This window comes from Rhinolophus sinicus, linkage group LG11 (genome assembly GCF_036562045.2).
Source record: "Rhinolophus sinicus isolate RSC01 linkage group LG11, ASM3656204v1, whole genome shotgun sequence".
Lineage (NCBI taxonomy): Eukaryota > Metazoa > Chordata > Mammalia > Chiroptera > Rhinolophidae > Rhinolophus > Rhinolophus sinicus.
Window position 1 is genome coordinate 52,021,446 of NC_133760.1, and position 16,704 is coordinate 52,038,149.

At 56.1% G+C, this 16,704-nt stretch overlaps 1 protein-coding gene across 6 annotated transcripts in view; it reads right to left on the reverse strand.

Annotated features, from left to right (window-relative positions):
• Positions 1-11,681: 11,681 nt before the first annotated feature.
• DPP6 (dipeptidyl peptidase like 6) overlaps positions 11,682-16,704 on the reverse strand; it is a 571,444-nt gene continuing 566,421 nt past the window's right edge. For all 6 annotated transcript variants that reach the window (XM_019742500.2, XM_019742502.2, XM_074315064.1 and 3 more), the window contains exons 24-26: positions 16,312-16,384; positions 16,143-16,216; positions 11,682-13,499 (exon numbers count right to left, since the gene is read on the reverse strand). In XM_019742500.2, the coding sequence (XP_019598059.1) occupies positions 13,356-13,499; positions 16,143-16,216; positions 16,312-16,384 (291 nt within the window). In that variant the 3' untranslated portion in view covers positions 11,682-13,355. The remainder of the gene's footprint in view (positions 13,500-16,142; positions 16,217-16,311; positions 16,385-16,704) is intronic.

The following is a 16,704-nucleotide window of genomic DNA, read 5'->3' on the forward strand; positions in this document are numbered from 1 at the left end:
AATATAAAGTCAGAAACGGGAAGGTCTGATGGGGGACGACGATGGTCGTTAATTTCTTGGCCATAATGATGGATGTGATGCTTTGGTCACACAGATGTGTTCCCTTTGTGAAAACGCACCAAACTACCATTCATGCACTTTTACACATGCATATTGTGCTTCAATAAAAAGCTTAAAACTGACAGTTGCCCCGGGGGTGGGGAGTGGAGCTGGGCACAAAGGTGAAGGGATTAAGAAATACAAATGTCACAAGCAAAATAGTCCCAGGAATGTAAGTATAGCACAGGGAATTCAGTAAATAAAATTGGAACAACTATGTGGGGACTATTTGGGGGGATCACTGCATAAATTATATGAATCTCTAACCACTATGCTGCACACCTGAAACCAATATGAAATAATATTGACTGTTAGCTATAACTGAAAAAAATAATTAAAAAGTAGCTTTTCAAAATATTGTAGCAATAGGTAGATCCAAGAGGGTGGAGTAAACACTGCCTGCTTTCTTCCATGAACACATCAAAATTACAACTAAATTATAGAACAACCTGGAGAACCATCTGACATCTGGCTCAACAGTGTTATAACTCAGGATGTAAAGAAGACAGGTGGAGCTTGAGGGGGGCGGAGACGCAGAACGGGCCCCACACCTGTGTGGCACTTGAGAACCAGGAGGGATCTCTTGGTCGCAGAGGTTCCCCCAGAGGAGTGAGGGATCCCAGCCCCACACCAACCTCCCCAGCCTGGAGCACTGGTGCCGGGAAGAGGAGCCCCCACAACGTCTGGCTGTAAAAAACAATGGGGATTCCGACAGTTCAGGTGGGACGGAAGGTGAAGGCGACAGTAAACCAGGCGTCCTCTTAAAGGGCGGCGCACAGACTCACTCGCTCGCAGGCACTCACCTTGGGCTCCAGCGGAGGGTCGGTGACTCGGGGGGACATCAGGGGCATACGGGGAGCAGACTGAGGTGTGTGGCCTCGGGGGGAGGCCTGGAGGACAGTCGCCGTTTTCCCTGTGAGGAGACCTGCCCGGTACAGCCCGCAGGCAGGTGCCATGGTTTCTGTGTTGACCCCGCCCCCACGCTTACGCCCAAATCTGAATCTGATTGGCCTGGTGAGCTCCGGGGCTCCGCTCTGGTGACTCAGCTGGGACCCCACTGCACCCTGCTTTCACACAGTGGGAGGCACTTTCTCCACGAGCAGCCAGGTCCTTCCATGTTGCACTCTTTCTGGGAAAACTGTCAGAGTCCACGGGCCCCAGGTGGGCAGCAGCTGGCCTCAGTGAGCTCTGAGACTTTTGCTGAGTAGCTCCAGGCTCAGCATGGGCACCAAACCAGAATTTACGTTAATCTGGTGACCACAACTCTTCCCATTCTAGTGACTCCCTGACACCCTGCCTCACCCAACTTGGGTACCACACGGGGCTTTATCAGCGGCTGAACCTTAAGGGAGCTGGAAGGGCAGCAGGCCTCAGGGTGTCCTGGCTTTTTGTGCAGGTACCCAGGCCTGGTACTGGTGGCAGAAGTCCTTGGTTCAACGTGTGGCCTCTCCCACATGCCTCCAGGTTTAGCACAGGCAGCCCTCAGCAGGTCACAGGCAGTGGGTGACCTCGGCCTGCACCGGAGCCCCTCCCAAGTGGACCCAGAACTAACATACTTGGAGGTTGGCTTCAGACCACAGCAGAGCTTTGTCCAATTAGCCCCACAAGTGGCACACACAAAGGGTGGTCTCAACAGGCACCACAGCCCCCTGGGGCAAATCCCACTCAGTGGGGTAAATTCCCCCACAGCAGCAGCCTTTAAGCTGTGGACATGGCCAAAGCCCACAGCCAGTCAGCCCGAGGGTCAGTCCTACTTGCCAATGTGCCGATAGCAATCAAGGCTCAACTAAAACTGCAGGTCACAACCCACACAAGGGACATTCCTAGAGCACCAAGGCAGGTGACCAGGGAGACTGTGCCACTGAGCCCCACAGGGCAACTACTACAGAAGGCCACCCAGCCAAGACTGGGAGGCGTAGCAGATCTACCCGATACATAGAAACAAAGAGAGGCAGCCAAAATGAGGAAACAAATGTGCCCTGAATGAAAGAACAGGAGAAAACTCCAGAAAAAGAACTAAATGAAATGGAGGCCAGCAACCTACCAGAGACAGAGTTCAAAACAGTGGTTATAAGGATGCTCAAGGAACTTAGTGAGAACTTCAACATATAGATCACAAGCTTTAAAAAGAGACACAGAAATCATACAGGTTTTGCACTCCAAATTCACGCGGGGATAGAACCGGCAACCAGCACTAACCAACTGAGCTACCAGCCACTCTCCTTAATCATTGTAATAAAAACAAATCCAATGTTAAGTTATTGTTAAAATCAAACATTTTATTGCATGTATTTAATAATGAACATGAAATACTTATTTAACATCAGAAATACTTATTCACTTATAGCTTCATTTATAACGGTTCTCCTGCCACTGCGTGTGGTAATTTCATATACAGATTCATAAAATAATTATGACAATCTGTAGGAGTAATGATTGAAACAGAATGATTAATAATATCTACTAACTGTTCGTGGTTTGATGGATCAGCCAAAATCTTTCTTGCACAGAACTTACTTTTTGAGAATGCTTCTTCAGTGGGGTTCATGATTGGAGCGTATGGTGGTAGAAATAGTAAAGCGTGTCTTGTCTGACCAACAAGGTCACGCACTTCCTGGGTTCTGTGGAGGCTGACGTTGTCCAAAACAAACCACACGTCCTCCAGATTATCTTCATCCAATTTCTGCAATAATCTCTGAAGAAATTTGCAAAACATATTTGAAGTAACCGTAGTGTGTGCCACACTTCACGCCAACCATTCCCTGAATGTTTATTGCTGCAATTAGGTAAACATTTCGTCCTCTAGCTGTTGGCTCGGTCACACGAGCTGGTGTATTAACTCGATCACGCCTTCGTTTTTCAAATGAAGACTTACAGATCTGTCGTAGGAACAACCAAACAGCCTAGGCCGCCAGAGGGGCCACCGGAGGGCCACTGAACTGCCCTGCAGGTGTGCCCGAGAGGCCGGGTGCTAGGGAGCTGCGAGTACAGTTTATATTGATACAGATTCACACGGCTAAAGTTTTGTTTGAGCACCATTGTATACTTCCCTCGACAAGCTTTCCCCAGCAATATTTTTATTTTCAGGTAGGAATTTACTGCAGCATTGGACACGGAAGGTCGAGGCCATAAGCAGAGTGGGCAGCACCCCCCCCTCCAATCTTTCTTCGTAACTATCCCAGTGGCCCTGATTTAGTTGTTTGTTAATCATTGGTAGTTTGTTTTGCGTGCCAAATACTTGGTTTTTATTTCAATTTGCTCCTGTTCAGATTTTCCCCAACAAATGACGTGATTGCTGTCAACATCATTAAGGTCACCTGGTGCCATTAGGCTACAGGATGACGATGTTTGCAGTTGGGAGTGTGTGTGTGGTGATACTTCTCTTCCTAGAATGTGTCTTTTTGTATGGAAAATTACCCGCAGAAGGAGTATGCTACTTAGGCTGGCACCTTTACACACATGTGCACTCGACTTATTTTCCCCAGAAAACATTTGAACCTTTAAAGCCTCTGCCTGAGTAGGCTTTAGGTGGTAAAGAACTGCCTAGGTAGTGAAGAACAGTTATTTCATGAGTTTGGCTACAGAAGTATCAGCGCTTAAGCACTGGTTACTAGGTTGCACAATTCGTAGCAAATGCTTCACACAGTTGCAAAAGGATTTAATGGCTCTTGAGAATTAGCAACACAGTTGCTTTGGGGATCAGTGAAGGCAGGAAACAGAAACAGCCTCTGGAATAAAACCTTAGGGTGATGCATGGAAGAGACGGCTGATGGCATCCAGCTAATCCCAAAGATGACTGTAGCAGAGTAACGAATTTATAGATGCTGGTTAACGGCTCACTTACAGCCCTGGTGAGAATCCTTGAAGAGAAGCACCTGTAAGAACATTGCTTGTTCTGGAAAGAAGCACCAGGTAAACTGCAAAGAATGACAGATTCAAAGTACCAATAAATGACTTGGAACCAGAGACCTGTCGTGAGGTCACAGCCACTGTGGCGGGTTGTAAGGGCCTTCTGAGTGCCCCGAGATTCCGGCAACACATGCCTGATTCACAGAGGTCCTCAAATGAGTTTTCCTGAAGCCGACATTACCTGATGTTTCCAAAATGGCACATTGGTGGAGGTGGTGTGGTGTCAAGGGTCTGGGTGGAGGTTGTGTAGCCATCAGGTGTCCCGGACATTGCCTCTCTGAGAGCACAAGGCCTGGACCTGCCTCTGGTACCCCCCGCCCCCCCGGGGTTCTCTGGAACCTTTGGCAGTCACCAGCCTGGACTGGAAGTGCAAAGGGGCCCACATGCAAGGGAGGGCACCGGGCGCTGGGTCGGAGGGTGATTTGCCCTAACGGGACCTTACGGCTCTAAGCCTGTTTCCTTACCCCACACAGGCCTATGATAAGGGCTCGATCACGGTGGGGTCCATGGGCGCCCCTGAGTGCGTCCTGCGTGAGCCAGGCATCTCCCGAGCGGATGCTGCCACCTGTGTGCTGCTCTGCTTCCCACACCCCGCTGGGCCTCATGCCTATGGGGGCTCATGGCCTCTGGCTGGTTTCTTGCTGTAGCTTGTCGATGTAAGAATGTCCAAACCGGGAGAGAATTTTTAATGAGTTTGAGCCAAACTGACGACATTGCCAGGGAGCAAGTTCTCAAATGCCCCGCAGAATAACAGTTTTACAGTTTCTTTTATGCCCCTGGAATGGAGGCCACCCCTGGAAGCTGCCATGGAGGTGAGGGAAGCAGGCAAGGCGGGGATTAGATGACAGAACAGTTAGGGTCTTGTGCTCTCCGGAGCGCGGCTATGCCTCCAGGGGTGTTCCTTCTGGCATCTCAAAGGTGTGCTTACCCGGATGCACAGAAATAAAGGACGGGGCTTATTTAAGGCAAAGATAAACCTTTGACCAGGATGTCTGGGGCGTGACCGCCCACCCTGACCTGCCCAGTTAGGGATCGAGGACCCACTCACCCTCATAGGTCCCCTTTCTCGTCCACAGGCTTCAACCCCAGATGGCAGAGGAGGTGGCCTGTAGGAATGGGACGGAAAGCTGGGTGGGCACGACCGTTTCCCAGCGGGCGCTCAAGCCCCTGCCACCCCAGCGACTCCCTTCGCGCGGCCCAGACGCAGCTCACAGCCTCCCTGCCTCTGTCCTTACTCCTGAGCCCCTCTGCCCTCCCCGCCACTGTCGCCTGCTCTGGAGTCCGTCGTCCTCCCTGCACTGTGGAGGCAGGGGCTGCGCGAAGCTCCCGCCCAGGCTCCCTCACGCCGCGCCGGCCTCCACGGTGGCCGCCTGGAGGCCCCGCCTGTGGTCCCCTGCGGGCCAGGACCCGGGACAGCAGTGGGGGGGGGACGCAGGGCCCAGCGCTTGTCCTCTGCCGCCCTCTGCTGGCGCTTTGAGGAACAGCAAGGCGCTCTGGGGCCAGAAGCGGGCCGAGGACCCTCCTGGCTCCCCCTCCGTGAGCCCACGCCTGGGGGCTCTGGGGCCGCTGGGACAGGCCTGTCGCCTGCACTGGGCACTGCTGCGTGCCTGCTCCCCGGGGCTCTGCCCGGACACACCGGGGTCAGGAAAAGCGGCAGCGCAGGGGCAGCAGGCCTGAGCCCGGGAGGACGCCCCCACACACTTTCCCCCACGCAGGATGATTGAACACATCTGCCTTTGAATTTGTCAACTGGTACAAATGACTTTTTGGCACTTTTCATTTCCTAAAGCAAAACCAGGAAGCAGAACAAACTCCCACAGTGTGATGGGCGTGATTTGGCCCTGAAGGAAAGGGCGGGTCCTCAGGCCCCAACTGGACCGGTCACGAGAGTGGTCACGCCCGAGGCCTAGAACGTCTTTAGGGAAAGAGTCCTCTTTGCCTTAAGCAGCCCTGACCCATGTTTCTGTGCGTCTGGGTAACCACACCCGTGAAATAAGCACCCTCAGGAGAGCAGGTCACTGTGTCAGCTCTCCCGTAATCCAGTCCCGTCTGCTTTCTCCCACCTTCCTGTCATCTTTCTTGTCCCCGCCTTAATTCCACATCATAAGAGAAACTGCAAACTGTCCTTCCCAGGTGCCTCTGAGATCCTGCCGCCAGCAGTGTCCTCGGTTTGGCTCTAATAAACTCTTATAAAAACTCTCTACAGGGTCGGGCGTTTCTTACTCAGACACTTGAAAGGATTCTTGGTGGCCAGACCATGTTTGTCCAGCCTGAGGACACGCCTTGCCTTCTCCCCTGACCCCCGAGGCTTAGGAGGGCCTCAGTGGCCCAGGTCTAAGGAAGCACACCTCACGGCCACAGAGGGCGGTGCCAGCATGGCAGTGAAAGGGCACAGTCCTCCCAGTGCCAAGTGCACCGTGCTGTTTGCCAGTGGCAGCTGCTTTCTGGCAGTTCTCGCCCTTCCCCTCCAGGAGGGTCTTTCGATATCAGGGAAGCATTGAGTGGCTGGCTACAGAGAATGGAGGAACTTGCCATCCCATGTCCGGCTGTTTATCATTGTCACCTCTGTCTGGTGCACGGCTTGCTAAGGGCCTGATGACCCAGAACAAGGCAGGCGCCTCCCAGAGCCACCCTGTTGCCCGTGACAATCATGGGCGACATTCCTTTGGGTGCACAAGGAAGTTTCAGACTAGCTAGAGAAATAAAACCAACTCAGGAAGCAGTTGTGAGCAAAACAAACATCCCTGCTGACCTGGGTGGTGGGGACAGTGAGAAAACAACCTGGCGCTGGCCCCAGGCTCCCGCACCTGTGGCAGTTGCTGTAATTCCCTCAGGGCCTGGTGGCAAGAGTGAGTGTGCAGTTCCTCTGAATACCCAGGCGGCCAGGTGTGAGTGAGTCTGTGACACCTGTCTCTGTGGTAGGGTTCCAAGCACCACAGAGCTGGAAAGGAGACCTCCAATAGCATATGTAGACACCGGTTAAAAGGTGATTAAAGTGCTCAGAAGTAGGTAAAATAGAGAGACAGCATTTAGAAAAAATCCAAAATAATGGTAACGTGCCACACATCTATCAAATTATTAGAAATTCAAAATTAAGTAATAAAATCAGAAATAAATCGATTTTTAAAAGTAAGTTAAAAGCAAAAACAAACAAACAAGCAAAACGCACGTCAGACTGAATACAAAACCCACTTGGAACGCTTGCTGGCCGTCAGAGGGGCAGGTGGGAGAGGGGGCTGTGTCCTCCCCGAGGTGGGGTTGGTTTTCTGGGTGAAGAGGGGCGCCCGCCCCAGGCCGCATCTCCAGCACAACTAGGGAGCGTGCAAGGAGCTGGTGAGGTCTGGGGGACTGGTCGTATGTCCAGGAGGGGCAGGGTCCCCGCAGGCCTGGGGGCCGATGGCCTGGGCTGCACCACGCCCCTCCCCCACCTGTTCACAAGCTTCTCAAACTCCATCCTAAAGCCTGGAAACGGGGGACTTGCTGTAGGTCATACAGCTCACTTGATGTGTCTGCTTCACGCCCAGTTTATTGTTTTCTTCTCTGGAAAAATGATTCCCCTTGGTCCTGCCTGGTTGTCAGGCCTCATGTGAACAGCCATCCTGGGTCCCTCTCTGGGAATCACCCCAGTGGTCACCACCCCTGGGCCTCGAGTAGGTGCCACCCACAGCCTTGCTGACCTAACGTGGACCCCACTTCCGAGGGCTGTGATGATCACGGCCCCAGCTGAGCATGTGTCAGGAAGCCTGTCCACCTGTACCCCTTCCCTCGCCCCCGACTGTCAGCCCCGTGAGGGAGGCAGCACAGGTCCCTATTTTTACCTCCACTCACGGGCAGGAAAAGCAAGATTCAAGCTGCAAGAATATCGACAGCTAAGACATTGTTTGTTCAGCCAATTTAACTACTCAAGAACAAATTATCTCAGTAAGTGGAGAAAGTGGGAAGTCATTTAAAAAGAGAAAGAGGAGGGCCGGCCCGGTTGCTCAGGTGGTTAGAGCTCTGTGCTCCTAACAACAAAGGCTGCCGGTTCAATGCCCACATGGGCCAGTGGGCTCTCAACCACAAGGTTGCCGGTTCAATTCCTCGAGTCCCACAAGGGATGGTGGGCTCCGCCCCCTGAAACTAAGATTGAACACGGCACCTTGAGCTGAGCTGCCGCTGAGCTCCCAGATGGCTCAGTTGGTTGGAGCACGTCCTCTCAACCACAAGGTTGTCGGTTCGACTCCCACAAGGGATGGTGGGCTGTGCCCCCTGCAACTAGCAACGGCAACTGGACCTAGAGCTGAGTGGCGCCCTCCACAACTAAGGCTGAAAGGACAACAACTTGACTTGGAAAAAAGTCCTGGAAGTACACACTGTTCCCCAATAAAATTTGGTTCCTCTTCCCCAATAAAATCTTTAAAAAAGAAAACAAAACAGTAAACGCTGGTTATCTCAGTTCTGAGGGTCTTACAGGCCAACTTCACCGCAGACAGAGAGCAGGCCCTGCGAGGGTGGGCAGGGCCTCTGCTTCGCTCAACCTAAATGGGAGAAGCTGAGATGCTGGAAACAGGTGGAAGAGGGGAGCCTTGTGAGGAAGGCGTGTGGCTGGGTCCTCCTTTCAGAGTGGGGAGCCTCCCAGCTCAGGAGATCCAGAAGGGAGAGAGGGGGTGATAGGGGAAAGAGAGGGGGAGACAGAAGTGAGGTGTAGATGGAGACAGGACTGGACCACAGAGGCCAGCAGGGGACAGCAGGCTACTGCTTCTGAGGCTGCAGAGGGAGACAGGGCTGGGGTGGCGAGTGGGGCTGGCAGGCTGCCTCAGACCCCGAGGGGGAGTCTAAGGGGAGCCACGGTGGCTGGGGCCCGAGATGTGGCCTGCTGACAGCGGAGAGAGCCACGGAGCCCAAGGCACACACCCCGCTCCCTCCGCGCCTGGCTTCTGGGGTGTGAAGTCAGCCCTTGCCTCTCCCTGACCTGCGGCCAACAGCAGGCCTACGAGGGGGTCCCGGTGTCTCCACAGCCCCGTCAAGGTGGAAGCTGGGAGAATTGGGGTGCCAGAGGTTTCCAAGGAGGGGAAGAGCCTGTGTGTGTGTGTGTGTGTATCCAACAAGCACCATGAGCTGAGGGCGGGGGGGTTGGGGGCACAGCACCCAGATGGGAGGATGGAACCCACAAAGACCACAGGGGCAGCAACAGGGAAAGGGCGTGGGGCTGGGGGGAGTCAGGGAGTTTCCAAGTATAGAGCCAGGCGGTCTGGAGACTTCCAATATGTCAGCTTGAACTTTGCTGTGCTCTGTCCTAGCTCTCCCCGTGGGCGGCTGGCTAACGAAGGGATGAGGGACACGTGAGTGCCCTGCGGGGAGCGGTGAACGCGTTCTCCCAACCGTCTGTCAGTCCTTCCAACGAACATGCTCATCCCTGTGCTGCATTCAGCCATCTCATCGTCAGAACACAGATGCTGACGGGGAGGGATGTCACTGCTCCTGCCCCGCTTGCTGCCCTGTGAGCTCACGGCAGCTCACTTGTCTGGGGGTGTGCAGGCTGGGCCCTCGCTGTGACTTCTGGAACTGCAGACACCCCCTCCCAAGCAGTGGGTCCAGCTGGCCTTTGACGGTGAGAGATTTCTCTTAAGAGAATGGCTCACATGATTGGGGGGCTGCAAGTCTGTGACCCGCAGGGCAGCCTGTCAGGTTGTGGCCCCAGGGCCGCTGGTGCTGCAGCTCGAGTCCAACGGCCAGGCCGTCTGTGGGCAGAACCCCTTCCCCAGGGAACCTCGGGCTTCTCCCCTGAAGGCCTTCAACTGGTTGGACCAGGCCCACCCTCATTATGGAGGGCAACTGCTGTCTCCTGGTTTAAATGTGAATCTCATCTGCAAAGTGCCTGCACAAAAACGCCCAGGCTGGTGTTTGGCCAGTGCCCTGGGTGGGGACTGTGGCCCAGCCAAGCTGACACAAGATACTCACCTCTGTAGCCCCTATTCATTTATTTCCACCCACGGCCACAATGCAATGTACGCTCTCCTCCACTGATCTCAGACCCTGAACGTGTGTGCAGAGGTGAATCTCATTAGCCGATGGCCACTGTGGAGCGTGGTGCTTGTGGCCCGAGGACCAGCACAGGGCGGGAGAGGCGCTGAGGGAGGGCTGGGGTTCCAGAATCTGAGGGTCATGGTGCCAGGGGGAGCCGTGGGATGGAAGTGGCCACAGGGAAGGGTTGGGGTGCGGTGGGGGCTGCAGGGGCGGGGTGTCCCGCAAGTCAGAAGGAGGTGCAGGTCTGTGGCTCCTGCCCAGTCCCCCCCCACCCCTGCCCTGCAGGCTTTGCTGGCCCCTCCCCGGCAGCTTCTGACCTGGGATCAGGCTCCTGCTTCAGGGTCACTGCGGTCCCAGGGGGGCCCCCCTCTCTGAATCTGGGCTGCAGTGCCCACAGTGGTGGTGGCTGTGACGGGACGGGAATTACCAGGGGCCAGCACAGTGCAGTGGGAGATTTAGGCCCCCAGCCACCGCTCCCTGCCTTTCCATGCTCTGTGCACCCCCCGCCCCCCAGCTCAGGGCAAGTCGTGCTCCCTGCCCTCCTCCCCCAGGTTGGGATCCAGACCTGAAAGTGGGGAGCAGGACTCCACCTCCCGGCATGTCTCTTTGAGAGACATACCACCCAGCCACTCCTGGAGTCAGGCAAGTGACGGTCTCATTTGGCGAATGGTCTGTGGGACTTGGAGATAATCTGAAGCTTTCTGTACAAATGCTTACTTAGAAACCACACATCTGCTGCTGTAACCCAAGCCATAAAGCTCTAACATTCTTAATGTGGTCAGAGCAGAAAGTGGAGGCGCTGGGGCCCATTTCCTTACCCGTCAACACGTGTGTCATGTGTCTAGATGTGAATATACCCGAGACTCTGGCGCTGAAAGCCACTAACCAGGGTAGAAGGCCCACATGTCCCTGGCTTCATGCCGCTTTGACTAAAAATGGGGTCTTGCCAATGGAAATAGCCGATGTCTGACTGCCACTGCAGCTGCCTTCCTGTGTGATTTTAGGTGACTCCCAGGCCTTCTCGGGGCTTTCGACCCCCTATCTGTGCGTTGGGAGGGACAAGATTCAGATGGTAACTGGCTTTTCGGAGCTTGTGCTTTGCAGAAGGGAAGCTGGGCCCTTCAGGACCAGCACCGAGCGGGCTGCCCACCCAGACCTGCGGCTGGTTCTTGGTTCAGAAGGGTGACAAGGTTCGGCTGACCCAGCGGGGGCCACTGGGCTGACCTGGTTTCTTTGAGGCGCCAGCTGGGCAGTGGTTTGAAAGGGTTTAGTCAACCCCTCTGCTTTCCGGCTGGGATATGTTTACACCGGACTCACTACAGTCACAACAACAGAGTGAACGAATTTCAACAGATGCAGGATTCTCTCAAGTTTCCTAGTGGGCAGTGCTGTGGCCTCAACAGAGCTGTTTTACTCCACTTAGGGGACATCTGTCTTCACCCCAGGCTTTCATTTTCTGACTGACTGTGGACTTGAGGACAGAGGATCGGTCCTACCCTCCCTACGAGCAACACTGTTGGAGCCTCGACGTGGCGTGTTGGCTGCCCCCACCGTGCTCTGCAGAACACACGTCCATGGGCTCAGTGGGCACCTGAAAGATTTCATGAAACTCTGCGTGCTCTCCAAGGTGACACGCTGGGGCAAAAGCAAGAAAAGAGCTCTCCAAGTGGTAAAATAATGTTTTATTCCATGGATGAGCAAACGCACCATGCCACATTCTCGTGTCCCTCCCACCAGATCTCGTGGCCAGAGCTGGTGTCCCCGTCAGACCTAGTTGGCTTTGCAGTTGGTCAAGGCCACAGAAACAGTAAAAGCGTGATCACGTAGCATTCCCAGGGGTCCTGTCGGTCGGCACATCGATCCTTTTCACAACAGGTGACGTTGTCACCTTAGAATCCCGTTGGGCACCTTCCAGTGGGACTCACTACACTGACATTCAAAGCTTGCGTAGATGACACCCAAAGCCCCACACACCACAAAGCAACATGGACACATCTTCTCTGCTGGCAAGATGCCCAGGACCCCCCAGCAGGAACGGGAGCTGTGGAACTCAGGACTGACACTCGGCTTGTGAACAAGCTCCAGAGGAAACGACAGTAAGCGATATGGTTCAAACCAGCACTTTTAGTGCAGAGCAGCCAGAGTGTCGGCATGCAAGCGAAAGTCACGATGGGGGCCGTGGAAGGGGCAGGGGACACTGCACAATGCCTGGCACACATGCCCGTCTTTATATACAATGACATGAAATACACATGGGCACGCCGGCTGTACGCATGGTCGGAGGGCACCTTCCCAGGCCAGCACAGAGCGTCCACACGGCTGCTGGCCCGTGGCCGCAGGATGGGACGCACGCCGGCACATGCCGACACTTTCCTCAAGGGTTCCGGTCTCCCCAGCACATGTGACAGAGCTGGGGGTGGACTCAATGCTTTGTCTTCTCCTGTTTTTTCACCGAAGGTCATCTGAAAAGACTGGTAACTTCTCGAGGAGGAAAGGATTGGTTGCAGGACAAACGTAAACGGATAATGAGGAGCTAAGCCAAACCCTAAAGCCGCTTGCTGGGAGAGAGCTTTTATTTATGCATTTTCCTGTTTTAGTAAATAGTATCGGATGTTTTCTTTCCCCTCCGTGTTTTCAAATAGCTCCAAAGTCCGAAGACGACCTTGAGGAGAGAGCAGTTAGTTACTTCTGATCCGTTTCTTCATCTAAACAAGGGAAAGGCTTACACACTGACTGAAGAAAACAGAGCTTAAAACAAAGGGAAAACAAACAACAACAACAACAAAAAAAACAGCACAGCAAAACAACCCCGTGACCGCAGACAGTGTCAGGTAAAAACCATAGAAAAATACGAATTAATTCCGTCCGGTTAACCATTAGCAAAGCTACAGTAACACTTTGTACAGCCCCTCCAGTGCGGTCTCCCAGTGACAGCGAGGACCAAGCCAACCTACGCGCGAGAGCGTCAACATTGTGCTATAGCGGGCCCCACGCGGGACAGCGGCGGCCGCGACCCGGGGCTGCACTCGGGTGGGCTGCATGCTGCTGCCAGTCTTCACTGCGCCCGGCCTGTTCCCGGGGGCGAGCGGGGGCCCCAGTCACTCTGCGGCCAGCAGGAGGCCACACCACGGTGGTCCCATCTCCCTGGGGGCCCCCGGGAGCCGCGCCACATGTCCACCCACCGGGAAGGAGCTGGTGTCTGAAGCCAAACTGCCTTCGGGACCGAGACACACATGCTATGGAACGGGAACGCCTCCTGCCCCCCACCCCGGCCCTGGCGGGGGCGGGGGGCGGGTTCCCAGCGCCGCTCCGGGAGGGCGCTGCGCTGCGCTGCGCTCGGCTCAGTCCTCCTCCTCCTCCTTCGCTGTGACCGTGGGGACGCTGTCCCGAGCCCGGAAGCAGTCCACGAAGAAGTTGATGATGGAGCGGTAGAGGTGCTGCCTGAGGGCGGCGCTGTGGAAGTAATGGCTCTCGTCGGGGTAGATCTGCGAGGGCGACGCGCACAGTGAGTGGCCCTGCTCCGCCTCCCCGGGGCTGGCCCTGCTCCGCCTCCCCATGGCTGCACCTCCCCGGGGCTCCACCTCCCCATGGCTGCACCTCCCCATGGCTGCACCTCCCCATGGCTGCACCTCCCCATGGCTCCACCTCCCCATGGCTGCACCTCCCCGGGGCTGCACCTCCCCGGGGCTGCACCTCCCCGGGGCTGCACCTCCCCATGGCTGCACCTCCCCGGGGCTGCACCTCCCCATGGCTGCACCTCCCCATGGCTGCACCTCCCCGGGGCTGCACCTCCCCATGGCTGCACCTCCCCATGGCTGCACCTCCCCATGGCTGCACCTCCCCGGGGCTGCACCTCCCCGGGGCTCCACCTCCCCGGGGCTGCACCTCCCCGGGGCTCCACCTCCCCGGGGCTGCACCTCCCCGGGGCTACACCTCCCCATGGCTGCACCTCCCCATGGCTGCACCTCCCCATGGCTGCACCTCCCCGGGGCTCCACCTCCCCATGGCTGCACCTCCCCACCCCATGGCTGCACCTCCCCGGGGCTGCACCTCCCCGGGGCTCCACCTCCCCGGGGCTCCACCTCCCCATGGCTCCACCTCCCCATGGCTGCACCTCCCCATGGCTGCACCTCCCCGGGGCTGCACCTCCCCGGGGCTCCACCTCCCCGGGGCCGGGCACCGGCACATCCGGATTCCGCCCACAAGATGAACTGCGGGGGGCGCCTCAGTGCACAGCCCGTGCCTTTCCTCCCCGGGCTCCGTGCGCGCAGCGCACCCGCTAAGAGGCGACGCCGCGTCCCTGAGTCCGCAGCCTGCCCTGCTGTGGGGTCTGCAACACGAATGCGCAGGGACCTAAGGCTCCAGGCCTCAGGGCTCCCAGAAGTGGCCAGAAGCCCGCGCGAGCTCCATAACCCCGTGAGCATGGGCGCTGTCCCACCCCAGCCCGGTCCTGGACTTGCGTCTCTCCGGGGCTCACCACCCGGCTGCACCAGTCACCCACGGGTGGCCGTGGACACCTACGCGCCCTGGGCCTCAGTGTCTGGGTGTGTCACGTGGTAATGATTAGCGTGGTGACATCGAACTCTTAGTGTTGTGGGAATTAAATGCTATAACACCTGTGAAACACTTCAAACAGGGCCTGCACCGTGGACAGTGCCAGAAAGACGGTCGCTAACTGTGCTATTGCCCAACGTAATGCCACCTCCTGCACACTAGGGGCGCCGCGCCATTTCCACACACGGGTCCCTGCCCCCGCAGGATTCGAAGCCAAGTCTAATTGACCTGGGAGCCCCGCTTCTTTCCATGATACCAGGCTGCCTCCCGCATTTTGAATTGCGTCTTCCTCTTCTGTCTTTGAAGGAGGGCATTCACTTTTATTTTAGAGTATTCATTGATGATGTCGCTGAGCTATTCTATGTCCGTTGAACATCAAACAGTACAAGAGGAACACGTTGGGAAGAAAAGGAAAAAGGTAGAAAGCACATCTGCTCCTGCCCGGGTCCCCAGGCCCCAGGCCCTTACCTGGATGACGACGGTTACAGATTCACCGAGTGCCTGCTGAGGCATTTGCTGTGCCTGCACACACAGCCCTGGGTGGGTCCCTTTACTGCCCCGTGGGGTCCGGGGCGCACACTTCAGCACCTAGCTGATTTAACAGCTGCTTCGGGGAGCAGTCCACAGCAGCACGTAGAGGTCTCCCTGTCAACCTAGCAAGGCTGCTGCCATGGGGAAGGTGCCCTAGCACCTACCAAGTCTCCTATGCCCTGAGCGTTTCAGACGGAAGCGCAAACGGAACATTAAGCCACACTATCGTCCCCATCCATCGCCACCTGAGCCAGACCCCGTGCTTGCAGGAGGCTCTTCCTGACCAGCCCAGCCCACACGTGACCCTCCACAAGGCGGCGATGCAGGAAGGTCAGGAGCTGGGAGACGGAGGCGGGCAGAGGTCAGTGCCAGCTCCCTCATGGCCGGGGTGCTTGGCTGAGGAAACCTCCCATTTATCTCTGGACCGGAAAAGACCACTGGGGTCATACCTGTTTTCCCAAGGGAACCGGTGGTCAGGGAGGAAATGGAAGAAGTTTCCAGAAGCAGCACTGAGCATGGCTGGAAAGAGCCTAGATTTGAGCTTGATGCCATGAGAAGGCTGAGGGTCTGGCTCTTGGAAAGGGTAACGCTCTTTACCTACCGCTCAGGAACAGCCAGCCAGTGCTTAGTGAACCCGTGGTGTTGTGCAGAGGGAGGTCAGTGAGAGGAGGGCTTAGGACCTGCTAGCATCGCTCTCGTCAGCGCTGGGACAGCAGCCTCCTTGTCACAGGCCAGCGGCACCACCACCGTCACTGTTGGGTGCTGCTGGCTTGGGCTGCTCACTGCCTGAGTGGAGGTGGGAGTGGGCGGCAGGGCTGGACTCCTCAGGGGTGTGAGCAGAGCCTGCGCGCAGGGCAAGCTATCGTCATCAGTAGCAAAGGGACACAAGTGTCCGCCTGTCATTCTGAGGCTGGCCCGGCTCCGACAGCCATGCCCAGATGCGCCCGCAGAGGAACCGGGCTGGGCTGAGTCCCTGTGGGTTCCTTCTCTGTGGAGAGGAGCCCTCTCCAGGAGGTGTGAACAGAGGAGGTGTGCACACTCACCTGTAGGCTGTAATTCGCCTTGCCCTTAATTAGGTGTGTAATGAGTTCTGCTGTGTGCTGGAAGTGGATTTTCTCTGTTGAAAAAAAAAAGGAAATTGTTTGTCAAAACCCGTACCACCACCGGGTAACGTACCACCAGATTTGCAGTGGGTCTGTCCTTGAGCCTCACCGTCAGCGGTCGCATGAATGATAAGAAACTGCTGCTCTTCCAACGCGGCCACTCGATGCGCCACCCTGGTCATCTGCACACAGGGACAAGGGGACAGTCAGTGGCCACACTGCAGGGGGCACGGCATTTGCACTGGAGAGGGAGTGAGGGCTAAGGGCAGTTCCCCAGGAACCGGGGTACTCGCTATCTGCAATGAAACGCACAGCGCTCTCAGGAACCTCAGCTTCCCCCCGTGGACGCCTTTGGGGAAGAGGAGGGGGACAGCGAAGAGGGAGAAAAGACAGCCTCAGAATGAGGTGACATTCTGGCCAGATAGTTCCCATTGTTCAACGTGGAGGCCACAGCACTGCTCCGCGGGGGACTCTGGCCTCTTCTCTGCGCCTGTGGAAGAGC